Source organism: Astyanax mexicanus, chromosome 7, assembly GCF_023375975.1.
Source record: "Astyanax mexicanus isolate ESR-SI-001 chromosome 7, AstMex3_surface, whole genome shotgun sequence".
NCBI lineage: Eukaryota > Metazoa > Chordata > Actinopteri > Characiformes > Acestrorhamphidae > Astyanax > Astyanax mexicanus.
Genome location: NC_064414.1, coordinates 37,516,644 through 37,537,630, shown reverse-complemented (window position 1 = coordinate 37,537,630; position 20,987 = coordinate 37,516,644). Strand labels below are relative to the sequence as shown.

Below are 20,987 nucleotides of genomic sequence, written 5' to 3'. Positions count from 1 at the left end.
TGTTCGTTTTTCTATAATATTTTCTTTATGTTATTGTTTTTACATTGAATTTTTATATATTCTTAAGTTTAATGTGAATTGTCAAATTAACAATTCTGGTGTTAATGTTTGCACAATGTTTGCTATTCTTGAATGAAAAGGAGAAAGACAAGAAAGGTGTGCTAGCTAGCTGATTGAAACTGCTTTGGACAGACAGCTGTATAATGTGAAAAAAACTGCACATACTGTTTACTACACTGCATACTATACTATACTATACTGTACTATACTGTCTTAACAGAGGTCATTCACATCAATCTTAAAGACACACCAAGAAAAACACATTGATAAACAAGTTGATTGGACTGTTTTAGTGCATAACCACACAAACATTACAAATGGATTTCAGGTAAAAAACAAAAACAAAACACCTTAATCTCATTTGTCTTTTACTCTCTACGACCCTCCCCCTCTCAACCCAATACAATCTCCAGCTCCATCCACTACACTAACTGGCTCAGTCAGTTTTTGACTGAGGTTTGTCAGTTTGAAGCCTGTATAAACAAGGGCAAAGGGACCATCAGTCTGTCTGACTAAACACATCTATTCCTATAGATTTGTCTGTACTCTGTATCTTCAAAACTAAAGACTATTCAAAACTAAAGCTTTATTATGAGTTTATTATGTTTGGTATAATTGGTCCATGTCCATGTCATATGCTGCAAGCAACTAGGGTACATACTATTAAATTTAATACATTTTTTACAATTATTGTTCAAAGACAAGAATGAAGCACCATCCATTTACTCAGGTTTAAAGTTGTGTTTTACATTTTCCCACATTAAAAGGTTTTCTGTGGACAAACACACACACACACACACACACACACACACACACACACACACAGGAAGTGATATAAGAACCATAGTCTTTCTGCAAAGCTGGATCTGGCCCTGCTAGCACTGATGGTTTAGCCACATTTAATGTGTTTATTTGATGATATTTTGGAGCAAAAAAACAGCCTGTATGGCAACCAAGCAAGGAAACATTTTGAAGAAATGTTTCTAAAAGTGCCTGTTATGACCAGGTCTAGGGTAAGCTGGGTATTTCTTATTCACCCTGTCATCCTGGGTTAAATGCCCGTTTAAGAAAGTAACCTTTGACATCAGAGACATCATAACCTTCACACAGTTTTATTTTCTGTGAAAATAAGATTTCTGTTTAGTCCAAATATAAATATGAATAATATAGTCAAAAGAATAAAAAATCATAAGTAATTTTTTGAAAGCTTTAAGGACCAAAAGACACAGTGTTTTAATAACCACTTCACTGAATATTTGAGTGCAATTTATAGGTAGTATAAACAGCAATTCCCAGCTTCCAACACAACTTGAAAGCAGATAACAGACTTATTTAAACAGTCTCCAGGTGATGATGAAGACATATTGAGAATACACCAAACCTCTCACAGACAGTGACCAGAGCAAGAATCTGCCAGGGCTAATGTCACATTTCATTTTTTTAAGCGGTTGAATGTGGAATATGGAGCCATAGTAACAGTTATTTTTTCCAATAAAGCTCAGTGTTAAACTCAGTAACTCAGCACATTACAATATTCTATTTTAAAACGCATCATAACTATCCTGAGATATTATAACAAAAAAGTGCTCCAGACACAACGACTATTTTTGAACCCAGGGAAATCAAAAATGATTCATGATTTTAATCATGTTTAAAACACAGAAAATAAATACAATTGCTGTAATTGATACAATTAATACAGCAAGAGACTGACATCACTGATATCATTCTAATTTAATGTTACCAATAAAAGCTTAGTATTAAGAAGCAGGGAAAAATGGGGGTTTATTCACGATTCATATTTTTAGTATGAATATACACATATACAGAACTATTGCCTATACTTCAGAAAATCCTCTTTTTAGTCCATCATTAAGCCACTAGTAAAACATGGTGACCGCAATCCAGCATGTCCAGAATTAAAAAAGGGGAGGAGTGAAATAAGCAGGTGCACAGATCTGAACATGATGTTCTAGACATGGGTGGATTTTTGGACCCGAAAAAGACAGGAATAAATGCCTGAATAAATGATTTTAAATTAATTCAATCAAGTCTTCTCAGAGAAATTGGTTGTTTAACAATAAACTACAACATCCTGTATGTACAGTGTGTGTTTGTGGGGCCATTGGGGCCTAAGTGCAGGGGTGGATACTGGGAAGTCATCAATAGCTTAGTGAGGTTTAGTAAGAAATAACTATTGCTGTTACAGACTAAAGGGGATCTACTAAGTTCATTTAGATGGTGTATGGCACACTAGCTGAACAGTGATGGTCAGCTCATTTACTAACTACACACCAAATTTGCTGGTGTTAAAATAGCACTATTAGTGTTAAATTATCACAACAAGTGTTACATTTGAACTGGTTTAACACTGCCACATTTTCTGTGCAGTTCTTTAGAAGCAGTAAGAAAAAAAGGCATGAGGCAAATTACTGAAGCATACGCTTTGTGTAAAAAAAAGAGGGGGCAACAGGAATGTACATTCCTGTTAGTCTTGTAATGTATATCACATTTTGTTTGGTGACATAATTACTACAGTCAAGGCTAGGGATGGCAAAGTCATTTGTGGTACACTCTAAGAAATATAAGTACAGATTTGTACTTAAAAGAGTACAAAGCTTGTCGCTGGGGCTGTACCTTATATTGAGGCACAAAAAAGTACCTTTCAGTAAAAGTCCTTTTTTGTACCCATGGTTTTTGTGCCAGTATAGATTATAAAGATTATAAACATTGTCATCAACTAAAAATGGCTCAAAAACTTGATGATACAAAATTGTCTGGCTTTCAAATAAAAAATGTGCAATTTAAATATATACTGTTCATTAGTACAGTGATGCAGAATGTATCACTGAATGTACCCTTTGGCTGGTTAAATGGTACAAATTTGTACTTATTGCTGTTAGAAATGACTTTGTACTTCAGAGGGAACAAATCTGACCCTGTAAAGACCAATATTATACCTTTGAGGGTACAATTATAAAGAATGTACCTTCGAGTACAAAAAAGTACTCATATCGTACCTCTGTTTTTTAGAGTGTAACGGGCCACATTACACAGAGGCCAGAGTCGAGGGGGAAGACAGGTTCTTACTGGAAAACCTGACACTGTGCGCACTCAATAAAAAAAAATATTCTAAGATAATTTTGGGTAAAATGTACAAGTGGAACAGTGGCTGACCCAACAACACCAACTTTCAGATTTATACAGTCTCTGTCAGAGCTACAATATAGCATGTCCCAAAAAATCCTGTGTTAAGTGTTTGTAGTTAAGACAGTGCTAGCTAACATTGCTAGAGAACATGAAGTTCTCTAAATTCCATGCAATGAGGAACACAAACTGTGACTATGTGTATAAATATTAGCTTGCAAAACACAGCTTAAATCAAATTAATTTACATAGCTCTTTTTACAACTAATGGCATTGCAAAGTAGCTTTTCTATAACTTACTGTTTAGAAAAGTCCTTCCTCTTTCCAAAATTGATATTCAGATTGGTTCTTCCACTAAGTTTAACTCGCCCTTTCCAACCTCAGCTAAAAATATACATTTTAATTAGCTTTGCAGCAAAATTTTGTCACTGCAGTTTAGGACAATTTAGGACAATGTATGTTAAGAATCAACTAATTAAAAGATGTGATTGAGGCATTTTATTTTATTTGGCAGATTTGGGTAGAATATTTGTTGCTACCCCTATAGACCCCTACATGTTTCTGGAACATCAGTGTTATGCAACATTAGGCTACTTGTAGGTAAGTCAGTGCCTGTCCAAGATACAGCAAATAATTGAATATATAGCCCTGGAAAAAATTAAGATACCATTTCCAATATGCTATTAGGTAAATGTTTGAGTAAAATGAACATTGTTGTTTTATTCTAGAAACTATGGACAACATTTCTTCCAAATTCTAAATAAACATATTGTCATCAAGAGCATTTATTTGCAGAAAATGAGAAAAGGCTGAAATAAAAAAAAGATGCAGAGCTTTCAGACCACAAATAATGCAAAGAAAACAAGTTCATATACATAAAGCCTGGGATCATTCATCTAGCTCTTGATTTTATTCAAGAGGTTTTCAATTTGGTAAAATCAAGGAAAAACGTCATCATTAAGAGGTCTAATTTTTCCAGAGCTGTATATATATATATATGCTATACACCAAAGCCATTGGACAACATTCGTCTGGGCAGAGCTGATCATCAGTTGTATTTCCACTTAGCAGAGAGCTAATTGGAGCTATACTAACAGGGCCCACAGTACTGTCTGAGAAGTAGCTATCATTAGATCCATCGATAAAGTGTTGGCAGGGCAATAACTAAATTTAACAGTTGAATTGCATGTTTTTGCAGGAAATTCCTGGATTTGACTGATGAGCTGAAAGTAAAAATGCCTTATTAAGCCAAAATAAATTATATTATTGATGCCATGAAAGAACTATCATTAAATGTGTTTCTTAAGACCCATTTTAAAAAACAAAATTGTAGGAAACTGAAGAAATTAAAAAGCTTAAAAATAATCTCAAAATGCTGTTATTACTTTAGAACTGTGCCTATAAGCCATTTACCATTCCAGACCTTTAGAAAATATAAACACCACATTAATTAACAAAATGTAAAAATAAAACACTCATGTTTTATATATATACAATTTTTGCATATTTATTAAAATGTTGATATGTAATGTTTCTATTAAAGCAATATGTTTAGCAAAAATGGATGACCTCACTAAATAAATCAAGATCAAATATTTTATTTGTAAAAAAATATTCGAAAAAACATTCGAAAAAAGAGTGTGACAGATGAATGTACAGGTCTAATCCATAATTTAAATGGGATCCTTTTACTATATTGCTTTATGGGGCGTAAACATCTGCATAAATATAAACATTTTGAAAGGAGTAAATTCGCTGGAGTTGGTGCGCACCACTCAAATGGGGCCCGGTGTCTAAAGCCTCTGCCTTGAATTTACCCATTCACTTCGCCAAAGCTTGATTAATCTGCGTGACCCCAATTGCTTAAACGAAACTGGGGCTTACCAAGGAGTTCTCAGCCATTCAGTTATAATTGGTGTATTCGGTCATCACAAGCATATGCGTTATAGCACAAAGGGAGGACTCTAAAAAGAGCTTCAACAGCACATTAAACTAGCATTACTTCTTCCAAGAAGTGTACTCAAGGTCATTCTCGTCTTGATGCGCACACCTCTCCAAAAGCGCACACGTCTCCAAAAGCGCACGTTTTACCTCACAAAAGACTTCATATTGTTTGAGTTTTTTTTACAAGAGGTGTACATATGGCATCCGGGTTGTAATTAAATGTTTTAAGTTGTTTTTTTTCTCCCTCCAGAGCGAAGTTTCCTTTTCTTCTTTATGTGCAGCCTTTTCCCGTGTCTGAACAAGAGGGAAGAATTCAATAGCTTGTCTGCCAGTTTAGGACAAATGGATGGCAAAAAGCTGGTCAGCGAGTTTTAGTCTTTGATTGCCCTCTTCAAATGTCCTTCAAACAAAAGCTGAGGATGAAAATAAAGCCCCACCTGGTACTTCTGTTTGCTAAAATAATAATAAATAGATTTCGTTTAATAAATAATTACAACAGATTGTAAAGTGGAGTAGTTGAGGAAGTATTAATCAAGAAGGCGAGGGCAGGTATCACCTGCTCTCCTAAGTCTCGTTTATTGTTAAATATTGTTAAATCACGTTCGGACCAACTCTTTGTCGATATCTGCGTTTTCCACAGCAACTGGTCGCTTATGTTTGCCCATACTTTGCATAACAAGCAGGATATTACACGACTCTGATAAAAAAAAAGAAAAAATCGGGGGGCCAAAATGTGACAGCTCCAAACTCGCACCTGTCTGCGATATCCGAATATAGATTTGGCATCAATTGTTATTTGCAAAAGCGGAGAGATTTGGTTTACTTTGGATTATTTCAAGCCTTTTACAACAGCACCACGACATCCCCCGTATCTCCCTGCCTTATTTGTCCAGTTTATTGAAAGCATATGGTTATCAGATATCCTACAAAATACATATTTAGTCAGACTGTAGATGAGTGCTTTTGTGGAGACTTCGTGGACAATAGCAAACATTTTGCGTCCGCAGGAACACGCTGTGGTCTCTCCAATAAACTAAGATTTATCAAGACGTGAGGCAGAGAGTAAACTCAGGTCAATCATTCATGTTTAAAACTCTTTTATGCGCCATTACGACCAGATAAAGAATGCGCACTGGCCGACTGTAAACATGGGCACCAGTTGGAGACATCAGTGCGCACGCATATTTATATAATTATTTAGGGTTTAAAGGACGTTTATGATGCTGAACTTGAATGGCATGGGTCATGAGCACCAGCTATTTACAAAACAGCGCTGTTTACAATTTTTTAATGAAACTTTTCGGTAAAAAATAACTAAATTGCGCGCAAAGAAATAGGCCTTTGCGCACAACGACATCTTTTGGAATAATATTGGCACCAATTCCATTTTGAATAAAAGTAAGTTTTTGTTGTGTACATGTCTGTAGGAGGGTTGTTTGGCGTGCTATTCTCTGTGTCTGGCTAATACAGGTCATCTTAAAAAGTGTAAAGCAACACTTTTTTGCGCGTAGATTTTGGGGAGATATTGCTAAAGCAATAGAGATTTCCCCGCATTATCTTTTTGATTTAAGGGAGTTATATATGTATTTATTAGAAATATACAATAGTGAAAAACGCTTCAGACAGCTGTGGAAATAAAGACTCTAATATTGGTATTTCATTTTTTTTTTTTTGCTTTATGTTATTATTAGAATAAATATAAATAACATCAATTTAAAACGCTCTCTGGAACATTTGTATTTTCATCAAACTTCTGGCTTGGCAAATCAGTACTCTACGATGATAAATCAGGTGAGCTGGTGATGGAACTGAACATGTCCATGTCCTGGCTAAGAGCGTCCAGAATAAACGTGGAACCAAGCTTTTCTGTCGAACTATCTACAACTACATTCTTAAAAAAAACTTACATCTGTTTAAATGCAACATTTTTATTATATTAAAATTAAAATCGCTTAGTTAAATAGTTTAAAATGAAGTACTTTGGATCGTAAAACATTTGACCTGTATATTTTTTGTTGGCATCTAACAAATATGAATACATATCCTTATGGATTTATAGTTCAAAAACCACATACAAGTGTATTTTCGAAAGAACTGTTGCCAGAGCTTGTATTAAATGATGTGACAGCAATGGTATAACTCGGGAAGGTTAATTTAATTTAACTCACTTAAATTAAAATTCTGACTATGATCAAGTCTCTCTCGCTTTCCTTCTCTCTCTCTCTCTCTCTCTCTCTCTCTCTCTCCCTCTCTGTATGAAAACAAAACATTAGCTTTGTGTGTGTGTGTGTGTGTGTGTGTGTGTGCGCGCGAGCTCGCGATGGTATACTAATGCCCAGAAAAAAAATAAGAAAGTGCTCGCTTTTCAGGGTAATCTGATTGTCACCCCCACCCTTTCTTTTTTTACTGGCACTCTTGTTCTGCACAATCCAGATAAGATAAAAAGAGCACGAATGGAACGGGGGAGCATCACCTGCCTATTGACACTGGGGGATTTATATAGTGGGGATGAGAAACGCGTGCAGGTCATTTCTAAACCGATAAGACTTGGAGTACAACGGGAGGAGACTTCCAGTGAATCAGGATTGATTTACTACATTAATGTAAGTACCTAAAATACATGTTCTGTATTTATTATACTTTTAAGAATAAAAAAAATATTACTTTTGCTTTATAACATGTTCCAATGTGTATTCAAGCAGCATGTCCCCCAAGTGCGCATCCGTGGAAAGAAGTGGCACGTGCGCATCCCGCGCGCAATCACCCTACGGTTCGACAACAGAGCTCTCAGAAAGAGAGATGAACTCCTCCTCCAGTGATTTTGACCCGAGCAACGACGAAGACTCGCCCGCTTCTACCGGAGGGAGAGCGAGGAAAACGCGCGCGAGGACAAAGTGGTCATCAGGCGCGTCCAGGCCCCTCGGGAACCGCAGAACAAAAGCCAACGACCGCGAAAGGCACCGCATGCACAACCTCAACTCCGCCCTGGACGCGCTGAGGAGCGTGCTGCCCACCTTCCCCGACGACACCAAGCTGACGAAAATCGAGACGCTGCGATTTGCGCACAATTACATCTGGGCTCTTACCGAAACACTGCGAATCTCTGACCACACCCGGCCCCCTGCAGAGCCTGCGGAGGGTGTTGATGCGCAGAGCGGAGTCTGGCACGGAGCGCGCGGGGCGCACGCGGCGCAGGGACTGCACGCGGACGCTTTACTGCGCGAGGCGGACTGCAGTTTTCAGGACAGTCTGGCGCTCGCTTTAAATGAAGATGCGTTGTTTCTGAGTAACGGATGGACTTGTTTCTCAAAGTCACACAGATCCAGCATGAATGATTACAGACTATAAAGAGAATTTGAACATCTGTAAATATAACTTTTACTCCAAGATTGTGTTATATAATTTTTGTTAATTTATTATTTCTACATTAATTTAATCTTTATTCATACAAATAAAAAAAACATTTATATAAATTGAGCAGCTTATTATTGTTTTTTTTTATTATTATTATGCCAAAGAGGAAAAGTATTTCTCTCTGTAAGATTCTGTATATGTCACAACAACAATGTCGTAACCTGTACTTGATCTTCCCTTTGTTCTAGAAATGTCGTCAGAACTGGTTAAATGTCATATACACCATAGTACTCAAAAGGGTTCAATTCAATGAGTTTTCTATCTTTTATATGATGTCTTTTTTACATTATAAATTTAATTATGAGGGCATTTAAGCTATGGAACACATGCTGAATTATTTGGAAATCACAAAGTGTTAAACAAACCAGAACATATGACCAGTTTTATATTTTAGATCATTCTAAAGTAGCCACATTTAGCTTTGAGGACAGATCTGCACATTCTTGGTATTTTAATCTCAGTGTCTTCATGAGGTAGAGTCAGCTGGAATAGTTTTCTCAGCGCCTTGAAGTTCCTGGAGGTGCTGAACAATAGTTGCTGCTTTTCCTTCATGCTGTGAAGCTCAAGCTTATCCCAAATTTCCATCTCAGTGGATCAGGTTTAGGTCAGGGGATTGTGGAGGAAAAACACTTTTTGTTTAATACATAATTTAATTTAATTGTTTTTAATGTTTCTTAATATTAATATACAATGTAAAAAACACATTAAACAAAGAAATAAAAACATCGAATGAAAAGATGTGTCCACAACTAGAGAAGCAAAAACACGTTTAAAAGGAGTTAGTTTTATCTTCAGCACTAACTCATCACACCAACAGTATGTAACTTGGATCACGTAAACAAACAGATTGTTTGTTTTGTTTGTTTGTGATGCTCTCAGGATGTTCAGTATGTGTCACTTGGATACTTAATGATTTAAGGTGAAGGACAGAGTGCTGTAAAGAACTGTAAAGAACACATTTTTCTGTCTGTGACACATATTGAATGTCAGCATGGGCTCTTTTGGTGTAATTTACACATGGGTAGTTACTAATAATGGATGATAGTATAATGGGTTTTGGAATTGGATAAAATTTAATTTTTACCCAATGACAAATTTTGGATATCAAATTGTGCAAACCATAATCAACTGTAGGTTTTGTAAAAATGTAATAATTTCTGTGACTGTATAGACAACAGGGTACTCATATCACAGTAAAATATCTTACGACTACTACACAACTCAAAATGCTCGTTGTTTCAAAAGCTTCAAAAGTTGTTTCGAAATTACACCCCAATTGCAAAAATGAATTAAACACATTACAATTTTAAGAAAAATGTATTTATTGAAACAAGTTATGCAAGCTGTACATGGTTGTCATAAAAAAAAGATTATTTATTTTTCATATTTATTACAAATGTTGCAGCAAAGCTATTTGAAGGAAAATATTTTACATAAAACAAACTGCCTCCAATGAACCAATCTGGAGACTACAGTAGGGCCTGTGATGCTGTGCATATATGGAGCTCCTAAAAAAAGTGGAATCACTGAGATCATTACATTTCACTTTTCCAGTAAGATGAGAGATGTTGCTCCCTTGTTCCTTTTAAAAAGCCAAGAGAAGAAAGTGGTAAACAGCTTAAATTTAAATGTGCCAAAGGTTTACCACAAAACGTTCCATATCCATAAGTTAAGTGCAAAATTATAGGTGTTTATGTGTAAGTCTCAGTATTTTTATTTCTATCACAAATGTTTTCCTGTTCTTCTTCCTACCAAACATATGGAATGACTACGACACTAGAATGTCTATTTGTGCTACCTCATATAGATAGTTTCCAAGAAAATATAATCTGGGAATTACCAAATATGGTATTCAACATTAGGTTTAACATTGAACGTGGTGTTTTTCTCTTTCCCACAAACATTTTTTTCTGAACTATCCAAATGAAGAGAGATGTTTTGTAGAGAATTCCCCCAGAGCAGGGAAATGTGCAATTCTGAAGCAGCTTTGAAGAAGCACCTATTTTGGAAAGACTGTGACAACATCATAGCCTTCAGGAGGAGTCACAAGTTCACGTGCATGCTTCTCACAGTAAATCTTGTCCTCCACAAAAAAGTGCCCCTTCTGTTTCAGATTTACCCCGCAGTCTGTGCAGACGTAGCACTCGGGGTGTCGGAATTTATCTCGAAGTTTGACGATCATTCCCCTGTTTTAACAACAACAACAACAAAAAACATTAAGCACAACATAAATAACTTTCACTACATTCTAATACATTCAATCCAATACTTAATTATGGAAATTAGTATATCCAGTACTACAGTTATTTTAACCCTTTCAGACCCAAATTATCTTCAGTGATGGAAAAAATTTAAGAACGCTGTTTTCTGTCTGTAATGCACAGAAGATTAAATCTACATAGCAAATAAATCCATTATTTATTTATAACATTTTTTTTCAGTTGCATTGGAAGCCTGTGTTTTTTCATATAGCCCCTTTTATTTCATAAACCATCCCTAAACAGTAAAACCATGATTAAAATCTGTTCTAAATAACATTAAATTAGTAAAAATTAGCTGTTACTTTGCCATAATGACATAGTACTATTGTTTTCCAGTGCAGTGGACAGGGCCAAGTTACTGTGTCATTGGTTTATAAGCTTGTTCATTGGCAGGTTCCTGGTATATTCTGATAGGCAACAGCTCTTAAATAGTGTTACATGCAACAAACCATTTTAAAATAAAGAAAATACATGATATCCATTGTAATGGATGCAGGGTCTGAAAAGGGTTAAATAGGAGATCATGAAATCCCAACCCTAATCAGAGCAATAGAGAGTTCCAGAACTGTCCACTAGATGGAGACACTACCAAGTGCAGTAAAAATCACTTCAGCACACAGAATTTAAGACACATTGAACTACTTACACAATCCCTGATCCACATTTGTCACATACAGAGAGTTTATCAGCACTTCCCACAGAAGAAGCAATTTTTGTTGTGGGGGGTTTTACACTTCTAAAGCCAGAGGGTTTCTCGGAGTCACCTGTGAATAGATACAGAAACAAGCAGATTCTTATTAATACTTACGTTGTGTTTTAGGGCTTTAATAAAATAAAAAATGTTCCAATAAAACCCTTATAAAAAGAACTTCCCAAATACTGAACATCAGTGATCTACAGTAAGTGACACGTTTATCTTCCTATTCCAAATATCCAAGTATGTCACTGCACTCAATTTTAGTCCTAGATCTTTTTGTATAAACCCTGGCCACACAAAAACTATTTTTAAAGTGTTTTAAAAGTGTCAATCTTGAGGACAGATGCTAAAAACTAGTTCTTTGTGTAAAGTGCATGCATGCTATGCGGTGGTGGTTATACCAGTTTCAAGGATCTCCTGCAGGACTTTAAAGGATGCAGACTGGCGTGGAGGCTCATCTGACTCTTGGTTCTCTTGCAGCATTTTGTAGACTTCAGAGTCAGCAGCAACTGCTGGTCTTGGCTGACTAGGTTTGGATGGCTCTGGGCTGCAAAACATTTTTGGATCACAGTAATAATATCAGAATAATGGCTTAAATGACAAAATAACTGAATCAATGAACAATGCCACAGTACACACTAATTCTAAATCAGTAGTGCACAATATAGAGAAGTGTTTCTCACCTTTGGTCCTGGAGACACACTACCCTGCACATTGACTGCATTCCCTTTTCCCAACAACTGATTCAACTAATCAGGTTATTAACACGCCATTTCAGAGTTACAAAGAGTGTGTTTAAGCAAGGAATCCACTAATATGTACAGAACAGGGTGCCACAAGGACCAGGATTAAGAAATTCTGATTGACAGTTTTTAGATATTTTCTAAAAGTTTAGGCTGTTGAAACAGGTTTCATGGTGATGCCACTTGTAAACATTGTATGGAAATTTGTATGCTTTATCACTTCTTAACACAAATAAAATATTAACCCCTTTTTTGCTAAATTGTAATGGTGTTGTTTAACCTTTTGCTGCAGTACATTCTGGATAAACAAGGGCTGCAATAAATAAAATTACAAACACACCAAACAAAAATCTGGCCAATACTTACTTGTTACTGGTTTCAGTAGATGCGTCAGGAGTCTTGACACAATCAACGGCACTGTTAAAGCTCTGGATGTTCTCAGAAGAGTACAAGCCTGCAGGATTATTGTACTGGCTAGTAATCACCCTTGATCCAGGTGAATTGAAAGGGAGTGCACTCCTGTTGTGAGCTGAGCCTATATGTTTCACTTCCTATAAAGAGAATAAAGGAAGGGGTCACATCTTCAAACAAAAGAGAAGAAATAACATTGGAACAGACACAACTCACAAAAAAGCTATGACAATGAATGATAATTTTGTGCGGATTTGTGACAAGCTGTATATAGCTATATATTACACGAATATATACAATTTTATTTTTAAAACTGCATGTATATATGCACCGAAAAATGATATGACACCCCATACCAGGTTACTTCATATTCTGGTACTCTGAGCTTCGTGTCTCTTAATCAGAAGGTCCAAACTACTTATACATCATATCAAAAAGCAATACTAACCCTAGCTAACAACTACAAAGCCGTCGACTTGCCATTAACTACTTGCGAGTAATCCAGCTCAGAAAAAAATAACTAATTGGACTTCCTCAAGTGTCAGTGAGTAATCCAGCTCAGCAAAACTGAGCTTTAAAATATTATTTTTAATCCCATAGTAACCACATCACTGCATAGTACTGTGAAAGCGTCTAGACCAGGGGTGTCCATTTTAGAAGTAGAATGAAAGTTGGCCCGCTGTTAAGCAGGTTTTTATAATGTGAGATTTAAAGTTTGAACGCTAGGTGTCAGAAACGGGCCAAAAATCTAAAAGCGGCGAGATTGAAGTTGTAGCGCAGGCCAAAGAGTCTAAAAGCAGAGAGAGTGCGCAGTTATAGCTAGGAAAACGGGCCAAAGAGTCTAAAAGCGGAGAGGATGCACAGTTATAGCACAGAAAAACGGGCCAAAGAGTCTAAAAGTGGAGAGGATGCACAGTTATAGCACAGAAAAACGGGCCAAAGAGTCTAAAAGTGGAGAGGATGCACAGTTATAGCACAGAAAAACGGGCCAAAGAGTCTAAAAGTGGAGAGGATGCACAGTTATAGCACAGAAAAACGGGCCAAAGAGTCTAAAAGTGGAGAGGATGCACAGTTATAGCACAGAAAAACGGACCAAAGAGTCTAAAAGTGGAGAGGGTGTGCGGTTATAGCGCAGAAAAACGGGCCAAAGTATTATTTTTGTTTTATTACAGAGTCTGTGGCCCGTGACTTCAAATATATTTCTCCTTCTGGCCCCCAACAAAAAAAGGTTTGGACACCCCTAGTCTAAACCGTGTTGTAGTGCAGGCAAGTTTCAGGTTGACCAAAATGGGATTCGCCACATAAAGAGAACAATACTTTCAGATACGTTCCAGCACTAATGTGATAGTATTAAAACAGTAAAGAATAAACTGTTTAAGAGGAAATAAAACAGGTCATAAACAGAACAAGAGCATGGGACTTTAATCTAGTATTTCAGCAGCTACTTATATATAAAAGTTATACATTTAAGGGTTACATTAATATCCCCAGCAGTATTGTGATGTGGCCAGGTCTCTGCCATAATCACAAGTGGCAAGTTTATTCTTTTCCTAACTCTGAAACTTTTCAAATGGCAATTAGCAGTAAATTATGTTCTTTTAAGCTTATATCTTATTTAGGGGAAAAAGACTGTCTTACCAATATAAAAATGGAACATTGGTAGGGGCCTCTTGAGTAGTTGTATAAGACATTGAACCCGTGTTGGTACTTGGTAAAGGCAGATACTTGGAAAATCTAACCTAATCTATATTAGCTTCAAAAGGGATAAATGCTTTCGGTATATCCCTAGTGGCGATACAAATTTTGTTACAATTTTGTTAATCACAAACTGCATATATTTAAATGAAATACACATGTTTGCACTTTCTGATGAGAAGAATAGAGCAGATTTACTGCCACAAATAAAACTAACTTTCATTCCTTTCTAATAAGATCACTGCCGAGCTTGCCTAAAAAAACAGAGGGAAAATCCAAAACATATTCTGGAAATTGTTAGACTAGGGCACATTCCTGCACATTAGTAACAGACCACTGCATGAAGTTCTCTTCAACTTATCAAAAGCTCAAAACTACTCTACTTGAAACATCCATCCCACTGAGTCAGTTAACATTTCACACATTACACCTCCCTCTCTCTCTCCTCGGGCAAGTACATACACTTCCGGTACATGTTCAGTCTTTGACCTCAAATTTCCAAGCTAGCCTGCAGGAAATGTTCCTTGCGTCATGGCCTGGCTCATAAATCACATACGTCTCCATGGATACAGTTTGTTACGATATAAATAATGACTTAATTTTGGCAGCATTCACTGCCCTGCCTTTGTTTGTTTTCAGTCTTTGTGAAAAGGCTCGGTTCTGTATGACTATCTCTCTCTGCAGGCCTTTAGAGGCCATTGTAAAGTTACAGGACCTGGTCAAAGGTCCTTTTAAACGCCTCTTAAAAGTTAGCTCCTTCAGGCTACGATGACACACCTGTGGTTCAGATGCTAGATTCATCCTGTATGGATGGCTCTTCCCTTCTTCAGAGACAAGTGGAGACCACATTTTTGATTCTGATCTAAAAACAGAAAAGGCATAGATTAAAGAAGGTATATTTACAATAAAAATAGAGCATTACTTGATAAATATCACAGTCAAGATGAATGCATCAGTGCATACCAGGATTTTCTAAACAAACGGTGGATACTGTCAGCACTTCTGGAACACCGACCAACTATAATGTCACAAAAGCCTTGTATCACTTTTCAGCTTTTTCAATTTTTGATATAATTTAAATATGGCAGCTGTTTTTCTTTTATTGGGTAAAAAGCCCTTAACAAGTGAATCAATTGAAAATCTGCCAAATATGGAAAACTTTTTAAATTGACTTTCTTTAAAACTTAGAAATATTTTGCATCTTGGAGATACAAGGTTTTTTGACAGCCACAAAAGTTTAATTAAACATTGTAATAATTAAATAAGTATATAATTAGCCCTGGTTAACTAGAATGGGCGCAGTGCAATCTATAAAAATAGTGTTACATTATACATACAGTGCATCATTAAATGCTTTGGAAGTATCATGAGATTACTTTATCATTTTATCCCAGCCTAGGTGAGAAGCTCATGATGATAATAATAATAATAATAATAATAATAATAATAATAATAATAATGTGGACTGTGAAAGCATGGTATAAATGGCATAGCAAAACTTCTGTGCTTTTATTTTTAATAATGCCATGGATCCCGTTCTACAGAAACATGCTTCATTTTAATCAACAACAGATCAGTTTTAAGAACAGTTTTAATTGAAAACATCACAAACATGAAATGCTACATCTAACAGCCCAGGGACTCGGAGCGTGAGAGACAATACCAAAATAAAGACATCCCAGATAGTGATTAGACTTTGTCTTGGATTAGGCAGCATTTTAAATGAATTTTCGATGAAGATTTAAACGGAAAATAAAATCTACGACTAGGCTTAAGCACGGTCATAGATGCCACTGGCACGATTTCCCAAGAAACTTGACATATTAACTTGGATCAGATTTCTCTTTGTTGCTTTTAGAAATGGAACCCCCCCAGAGTAAAACCCCTTTTAAAACAATACCTGTCAATCGAGAGGACCATTTCCTCTACACATCCCTTGATCTTGTTTTGCGCTTCCAAGTGAGTCATACCCTCCGTTGGCTCCCCATCGATGGCAAGAATCATATCCCCAATACAAAGATTGGCCTGGGCAGCTTTACTGCCAGGGGTTACCTAGAGATACAGCAAGAATAAGATAGTCTCAGAGGTGTATTTATATTATACTAGTGCATTAGAATATCAATGAAAAAGTTACTTAATTTCAGTAATCCAGTTCAAAATGTAAAACTATAAAATATATAGATGTATAACACACAGGGTGATTTACTTTAATCGTTTATTTATTTTATTGTTGATTAATGCTTACGTTAAAACATTATATAAGACCAACGGGTACTTTTTTTCTAGTGTGGGCGGTGTGCCAAGTCCTGCTGGAAAATGAAATCCACATCTCCATAAAAGTTGTCAGCAGAGGGAAGCATGAAGTGCTGTAAAATCTCCTGTTAGAAGGTGCACTGACTTTGGACTTTGGATATAGCACAGTGGACCAACACCAGCAGATGACATGGCTCTCCAAACCATCACTGACCATCAGTAAATTTTACATTTCATTTGGAAATCAATGGACCAGCGTCTGAAGGAGGAGTGGAGAGACACACAGTTCAATCTGCTACAGGTCTAGTGTGAAGTTTCCACAATCAATGATGGTGTGGAGAGACATGTCATTTGCTGGTGTTGGTCCACTGTGTCATATCAAGTCCAAACTCAGTGAAGTACTTTATGCTTTTCTCTGCTGACAACTTTAATGAAGATGCAGATTTCATTTTCCAGCACAATGCACTCCGAGACACTTATTTTGGGGGTTGTCATTGGCTGTAAGCCATAATCATTAACCATAAAAGAAATAGGTTCACATTTTGAACTGAATTACTGAAATAAAATACATTTTTATTTATATTTCATTTTTTGAAGAATAGTATATATATATATATATATTTATGTGTTGGTATCTGAATTAAAAGTGAAATACTCCTTAAAAAGGTCTGTGACTCTCTTCAAGTCCCTATCATTCCCTGTCTATTCCCTGTAGCCTTGTCACTGCAGGATTTCCTCTGTAGAAGATAAGGGAAGTCCTCTAACTGTAAAGCCTCCTCTTCTCGGTACCCAAGAACAACAAGTCATCTTCAGGCAGATGGTTGCGGATGTAGTTAGTTGCACAAGAAAGGCTTAAAAATGCAAGTAGCTAGTTGTGCAGTCCAGCACATTCAAACACGGAAACAGAAGCAGCAGACACTAAAGCTAAAAGCTAATAATAAACAACCAGGATTCCTTTATAGCTCAGGTAATTTCGCTCCAGTGTCTATCCTACTAGTGGGGCAGGTAATTGCCTACATTCACAGCACTACATTCACAGTTATATTAACCAACATTAGCACTAGCCACCACCATATGGCGCTGGGTAGGTGGCAACAGCTAACAATGTAACTTTTAGCTGGGATTCATCATCATAATAATAATGTAGCTAAAAGTGATTTCGGATGACGCACACTGAGGCTACTTTGCCTTGTCTTAAGGGTGCATCATTTAAGGCCATTAAAGTTTGAAAAATGAATATAAACAGTGTATCTAGCTAATGTAACATAGCTAAAGTATAACAAATGACTGCAATGTTCTAAAGCAGCTTCTGACACAATAAACTGTAACATTTCTTAACTAGAGTGACCTAACCGAGCTATTTCTCTGTTAAAGCAACAGGTCCAGTCAGCAGCTCTCCTCCAACAACAGGGTCATCCATAATCCATATACTTTTGTAAAAGCTGTGCACTCACCCGAGAGATAGTGAGGGGCTGCTCGAAATCTTTTCCACCGACCAGTCTAAATCCCCATGGTCCAGGACCCTGCACGACAACTCGCAGCGGCATATTTACACAGTAACTCTCTTAAAGCTGAGTTTAGATACGTTAGTTTAGCTTCTTGAGCAACGCGAGACAAAATTCTTTCTTGGAAGTTCAGTCGAACAGGGCGGTGACTTTGTACAAGAGGGGAGTGGGGCGGGGCTTCCACCACAACGAGCCAATGAGCTTTGAAGGGTCTTTGCTGATAAGAGACCATTTCCTATGTTTGTTTAGAGGTGGGACGTTACATCATCATTGTGAAGCTTACCATGTATGGTAGAGCCAAATCCCAGGATGTGGAATGTGCCACTCCCGACAGCGGATTCCTGGCAGCTGCAGTAGGCGAGGGCAAATAGGAACATGTTGGAGTGAGGGTCACATTCTCGACCTGGTGATGCTTAATTCAGACTAAAGCGAAGGGAAAGAACAGAGGGAGTTATGTACACTTACTTTCATACCACCATATATGCCTATTATATTAAAGATGATACCTGATTAAAGTGATTAACTGAAAGGGGAGAAATAGTGTTAGTGTATAATAATAATAATAAAATGAGTATAATGACAGAAAATTAGGCCAACTCTACAGGTATGCCTTTGTTTTTTCTAGATACAGGCAGTATATCAAAGGTGAGGGAATATTAAACAGAGGAGGGCACTGTTGGGCTTGAGGGGAGGTCCAGGGTTTGCTAAAATGCTCTTCACACTGGCAAACAGTGCCCTACTGACTGCTATAGAAGCCCATTAACACCACTTGGAAAAAATAAGGGTCCTCCAATAAGTCATAATTATGAGATACTAAGTCATAATTATGAGATACTAAGTCATTATTATGAGATAGTAAGTAATTATTATGAGATATTAAGTCATTATTATGAAATACTATGTCATAATAACGAGATACTAAGTCTGGGGGTATTATCTCCTAATTATGACTTAGTATTTCATTATTTTGAGTTAGTATCTCATAATAGTAACTAAGTATCTCGTTATTTTCACTTAGTATCTCATAATTATGACTTAATATCTCAAAATAATGACGTAGTATCTCATACTTATGATTAGGGTCTCAAAATGACTTAGTTAATTATGACTATTTCCCCTCTCATATCTTGTTTCCCGAATTTGACTGGCTTCCTTCTGGACGCAGACTTCGTTGTCCGTATTGTAAAACGCAGAGGAGGAAAAGAACCTTCATCTCCAGGGCAGTCCAGCTTTTAAATGCTGAAAAATGACTGTTCAAATGAACTGATGATGGTACATTAATCTAATGGTGTATCTGTGGTTGTGTCTGTGTATTGTGTGTGGTATTTGTTGGAGGGAGTGCGTGCCCTTCTCTGAGCTACTCTTTATGCCCTTTTAAATTGCCCCTTGGGGACAAATAAAGTAATCTGAATCTGAATCTGAATCTGAATCTATCTTATAATTATGAACTAGTATCTCATAATGACATAGTACCTCATAATAATCACTTAGTATCTTATAATTATGATGTAAAATCTCATAATAATAGCAATAACTATTAAATAAATGTTAACCAATAAGAGCCCAGACCCAGTTTATAAATATTGATACAAAATGAAAAAATAATTTTGTTAAATTAATTAAGCAACACATTTATTTCTTATTGGGATCAAAAGAGCAAAATCCATATATAACATAAATGGCACCACAACAATTTCATAACTTGTATTTTAACATTTGTGTTGTAAAATGTGACATGAATAGTTATATGGAAAGCAAAACATTTTATTAAAGCATTTTTTTACTGTAAAACTGAATGGAGCTAAAAAAAACACTTTTAAATTGAGATTTTTTCTTCAGTATTAACCCTGTACTCTGTCGTACTGTAAATAATGTCAAATGATCACACATTCACACATTGTGCTGTGATGCTCTCAGGATGTTCAGTATATGTCACAGATGTCGTGAGTTAAAGTGAAGGACAGAGTGCTGTAAGGATCTTTATACAGCTCTTAAAGTGTCTCTTTTGGGTTTGCATTAGATAGTTTTATACATTCTTTATTTAACATTGTCTTATAGGCATTGTTTACTCTAAAGCCGTTAAAGGGTTGGGCCTTTTATAAATAACATGTTATACATATTTAATATCAGTAAAGTTTAATACAAACAACACATATAAAACCAAAACCGAAACTTGATCTAGCCTAAAAAAACAAATGAATAAACTCTGTCCGTGATCACTGTTGTTTCAAAGGATTAAATGAATGCATTTATTTAAAAAAAAGAAACATTGATTCAACATTTTTAACTTTTGTTTCTTGGTATCCATGGGTAGACATCTGCCACTCAAATAGAAAAGGGTGCCATTAAAAAGTAACTTCAATGCCACATCTACCATCTACTAGACAGTGTCCCAGAGGGTGCCCTTTCCAGTATATTAGTATATACCATATACCATATATACATTCCAGTGTATATACAGAAAATGGGATGCGGTGCTATATAGGGTTGTCCTTTAGGTGAGAAAACATGAACAAGTTCAAAGTTAGATGCTCATGTAATAGAGAAGTGCCCCACCACTGGATTTAATGTAATTCATTGCTGTAAAGGATGTCTCTTCATGTGTGAGAATGAGAAGAAGTTTCCTAATTGAAGGCCTTTCAGTGGAGAAATTATGATGTGGTACTCTATACTGTAGGTGCCGTTACATCTGTGTTCCGCTCTGATGGTTTTCCTGCTACTTTTCTTTAAAGTATTACAATATGTGGGTGCTCATTAAGTCACTGTTCAATTCAATAAAAGAATATTTGTGTATGACTTTTCATAATCGAAAAAAATAAAATAAAATCAGCAAGTCAATGGTGACAGTAAGGAAAAA

General features: G+C 36.3%; 2 protein-coding genes across 2 annotated transcripts; one reads left to right on the top strand and one right to left on the bottom strand.

The window, feature by feature from the left end:
* The first annotated feature begins 7,865 nt into the window (after positions 1–7,865).
* neurog3 (neurogenin 3) lies at positions 7,866–8,533 on the top strand. The gene has a single exon (XM_022684680.2). The coding sequence runs from the start codon at positions 7,951–7,953 to the stop codon at positions 8,497–8,499; it is 549 nt and encodes a 182-aa protein (XP_022540401.2). The 5' UTR covers positions 7,866–7,950; the 3' UTR covers positions 8,500–8,533.
* Positions 8,534–9,869: 1,336 nt separating this feature from the next.
* On the bottom strand, positions 9,870–18,283 carry pdlim1 (PDZ and LIM domain 1 (elfin)). The gene is made up of 7 exons (XM_007252240.4): positions 18,080–18,283; positions 16,273–16,424; positions 15,150–15,234; positions 12,633–12,817; positions 11,925–12,070; positions 11,473–11,590; positions 9,870–10,751 (listed from the first exon to the last, which is right to left on the bottom strand). Exons 1-7 carry the CDS (start codon positions 18,170–18,172, stop codon positions 10,565–10,567), a joined length of 966 nt encoding a protein of 321 aa, XP_007252302.3. The 5' UTR covers positions 18,173–18,283; the 3' UTR covers positions 9,870–10,564.
* Between the last annotated feature and the right edge of the window lie 2,704 nt (positions 18,284–20,987).

What these genes read in the sequence shown, in the direction of transcription:
- pdlim1 (XM_007252240.4), bottom strand. Translation starts at nt 18,172, where the DNA reads ATGCCGCTGCGAGTTGTCGTGCAGGGTCCTGGACCATGGGGATTTAGA. An exon ending in GCAGGAGATCCTTGAAACTG is followed by an intron (nt 11,591 to 11,924) that starts GTATAACCACCA and finishes ATCTATTCACAG; the next exon opens with GTGACTCCGAGAAACCCTCT. An exon ending in AAATGTGGATCAGGGATTGT is followed by an intron (nt 10,752 to 11,472) that starts GTAAGTAGTTCA and finishes TTGTTAAAACAG; the next exon opens with GGGAATGATCGTCAAACTTC.
- neurog3 (XM_022684680.2), top strand. Translation starts at nt 7,951, where the DNA reads ATGAACTCCTCCTCCAGTGATTTTGACCCGAGCAACGACGAAGACTCG.